At 39.4% G+C, this 2,191-nt stretch overlaps 1 protein-coding gene across 3 annotated transcripts in view; it reads left to right on the top strand.

The window, feature by feature from the left end:
- The window catches only part of TPCN1 (two pore segment channel 1), a 57,759-nt gene that overhangs the window by 13,627 nt on the left and 41,941 nt on the right, over window positions 1-2,191 (top strand). For all 3 annotated transcript variants that reach the window (XM_019506698.1, XM_019506699.1, XM_019506697.1), the window contains one exon: window positions 1,394-1,507. In XM_019506698.1, the coding sequence (XP_019362243.1) occupies window positions 1,394-1,507 (114 nt within the window). The remainder of the gene's footprint in view (window positions 1-1,393; window positions 1,508-2,191) is intronic.

Raw genomic sequence — 2,191 nt, 5'->3', positions numbered from 1 at the left:
CCTATGCTCCGCCTTGGCATCTACGTACGTACTTCAAGGGCAGAATGAACTGGGTGGCTGGACATAGAAGAAGAAAGCAGTGCCAGAAGGAGTAACTGCTTTGTTTTGGGAGTTGAGGGGGAGCAGCGGCAATATTTCTTCTGCAGCAAATATGTGCCTGCACAACAGAATTGTTTTCCATCTTGTGTGTTGGCATATCTTTTTGATTTAAGAATTGAATTTAAAATCCTTTATAGGAAGAAAGTGTGGTCCATCATTGTCTATCCTGAATAAACGTTGCAAGCTGTTCAGATACCATCAAGTTGTCAGGGGAACTGTTCACTTCCTGGGTGTTTTAGAAAGGTTCCATCTCTCTAGTCATACTGCCCATGGTATATTCGGGGAGAAAGTCATTAGCAACCCTTTAAAATACAAATGGTTTAAATCCTCCTCCTGTGATGCATTGAGGGGAGTGTAGCACCAGTCTCATTTCAGACACTGATTCTTACCATGGCCTTCAGCAGGTCATTAGATTGTGATATTGTAGATTCCTTCTTTATAGTGGGTATATTTACCTTGCCCCTCAGTGTTGACAATTCATTAATGGCTTTTAAAACACTTTGCACACTGAGTCATAAGTTTTCGAAGGTTCACCTTTCCTTGCTTAGATTCGCATCTGCAAACAAATTATGGGTGCAGACTGCAGAATGTATGTCTTTACCTAATTATGGATATAGATGGATGCTTGTCTACTTCAATTTGTGAAGGATTGTACCTGCACACAGGAAATCTGGTCCTTATGTATTTGTGTCTGCTATCTAAGAGCTAATTATTATTGCCATTTATGCTAAAAATTCTATTTTTAGTCATCCAGAATTTTTATCAATCATCCATAATTGTATTTCAAAACAAAACATGTCTGCATCTTTGAAAAATATCCTTTGTCTTTGGGTCTTCCTCTTGTACTGTTTAAGAATTTTTCAAAACAGGCTATTTCTGAGAGAGATGTAAAAAAAACTAAAGTAATTTTACAGAAAATATTTGCTGCACTCAAACAGTTCAAAATGAATTTCTAAAAATGATTTGTCAGGATTAGGAATAAATTGTCAGAGTGCTTTTTAATTAGAAGCTGTTAAAAGGGTGCCAGACATTTTAAAGATATTGGTGTTGTACCAAAAATGTTATGCTGCCAATGTTTAAATCTTAGGGGATGGTATACTGAAAAAAATTGCATAAATTTAGTGAACATTCAGGATTTCCTGCCATACTGTAAAAAAACAAAACAAAACCCTGACCTCTACAATGCTGTGGCTTGTTGTCCAAGTCACAAGCTTCTTGAAGACAAAACTGAGGCTTGTGAAGTGGTTGTTACTAGTAGAAAATAAGGTCAAATGTAGTGGGTGTCTGATTACAGGTCCATGCAACCCTGGAGCTGTTTGCATTAGTAGTGGTGGTCTTTGAACTGTCTATGAAGATGAGATGGTTAGGCTTCCACACCTACATCAAACACAAAAGGACCATGGTAAAGGTAAGTTCCCTATCTCTTGTCCCTGTTCAGTGCTCTTTCTCAGTGTGGTTCTTTGGTTACTGATAACATATTGGGCTGTTAAATAGCAATCATCAGTTTTGTATCCCAACCACATAGTAGTATGACGAGAGGCTCTGTTGCTCCCTCTCTCAGCCTGTTCCATGTGACTGGTGTGGCCCTGCTTTCTGTGGCCTAGAGTCAGATCAGGCAGCCCCATGCCTCATCTGCATATACATTTTTGAAGGGTCCCAGGACTCCTGACAAGAACACGTGGTTCCAGTCATGAATGGGGGTGCTAATTAGCACATGGATCCTTTGTGGGAGGGTATCTGGAGTACACATACGTACTGAGCAGTGCTGGGCTTGTGGGGTCACTATGGCTAGAAGTGCCGTGGACTTTGCTGGAGCCCAGCCCAGCCCAATGAACTATATGATAAATCAGGAGCCTTTTTAAGGCTTTGGACTAATATGCATAGTTTGTACTATGTATAAGTAGGTAGAAATATGCTGCTCAGATGTGTTTTTTATGGAGAACTTGTATTAAAACTTAAGGCAGTTTGGAAAAAAGTGAAATGCATCAATTCTGGATGAACTAAGTCTGTAAGTACACATAGTAGTTTGCATATATGCAAGATACAAGTATGTTTATTTCAAAAACTGTGTTTTTGGTCCCTTGCATTCCCC

The sequence above is a fragment of the Gavialis gangeticus genome, unplaced genomic scaffold, assembly GCF_001723915.1.
Source record: "Gavialis gangeticus isolate Ggan-Ray unplaced genomic scaffold, GavGan_comp1, whole genome shotgun sequence".
Classification (NCBI taxonomy): Eukaryota; Metazoa; Chordata; order Crocodylia; family Gavialidae; genus Gavialis; species Gavialis gangeticus.
The sequence above is the reverse complement of the archived record's forward strand: the minus strand, read 5'-3'. Positions and strand labels throughout refer to the sequence as shown.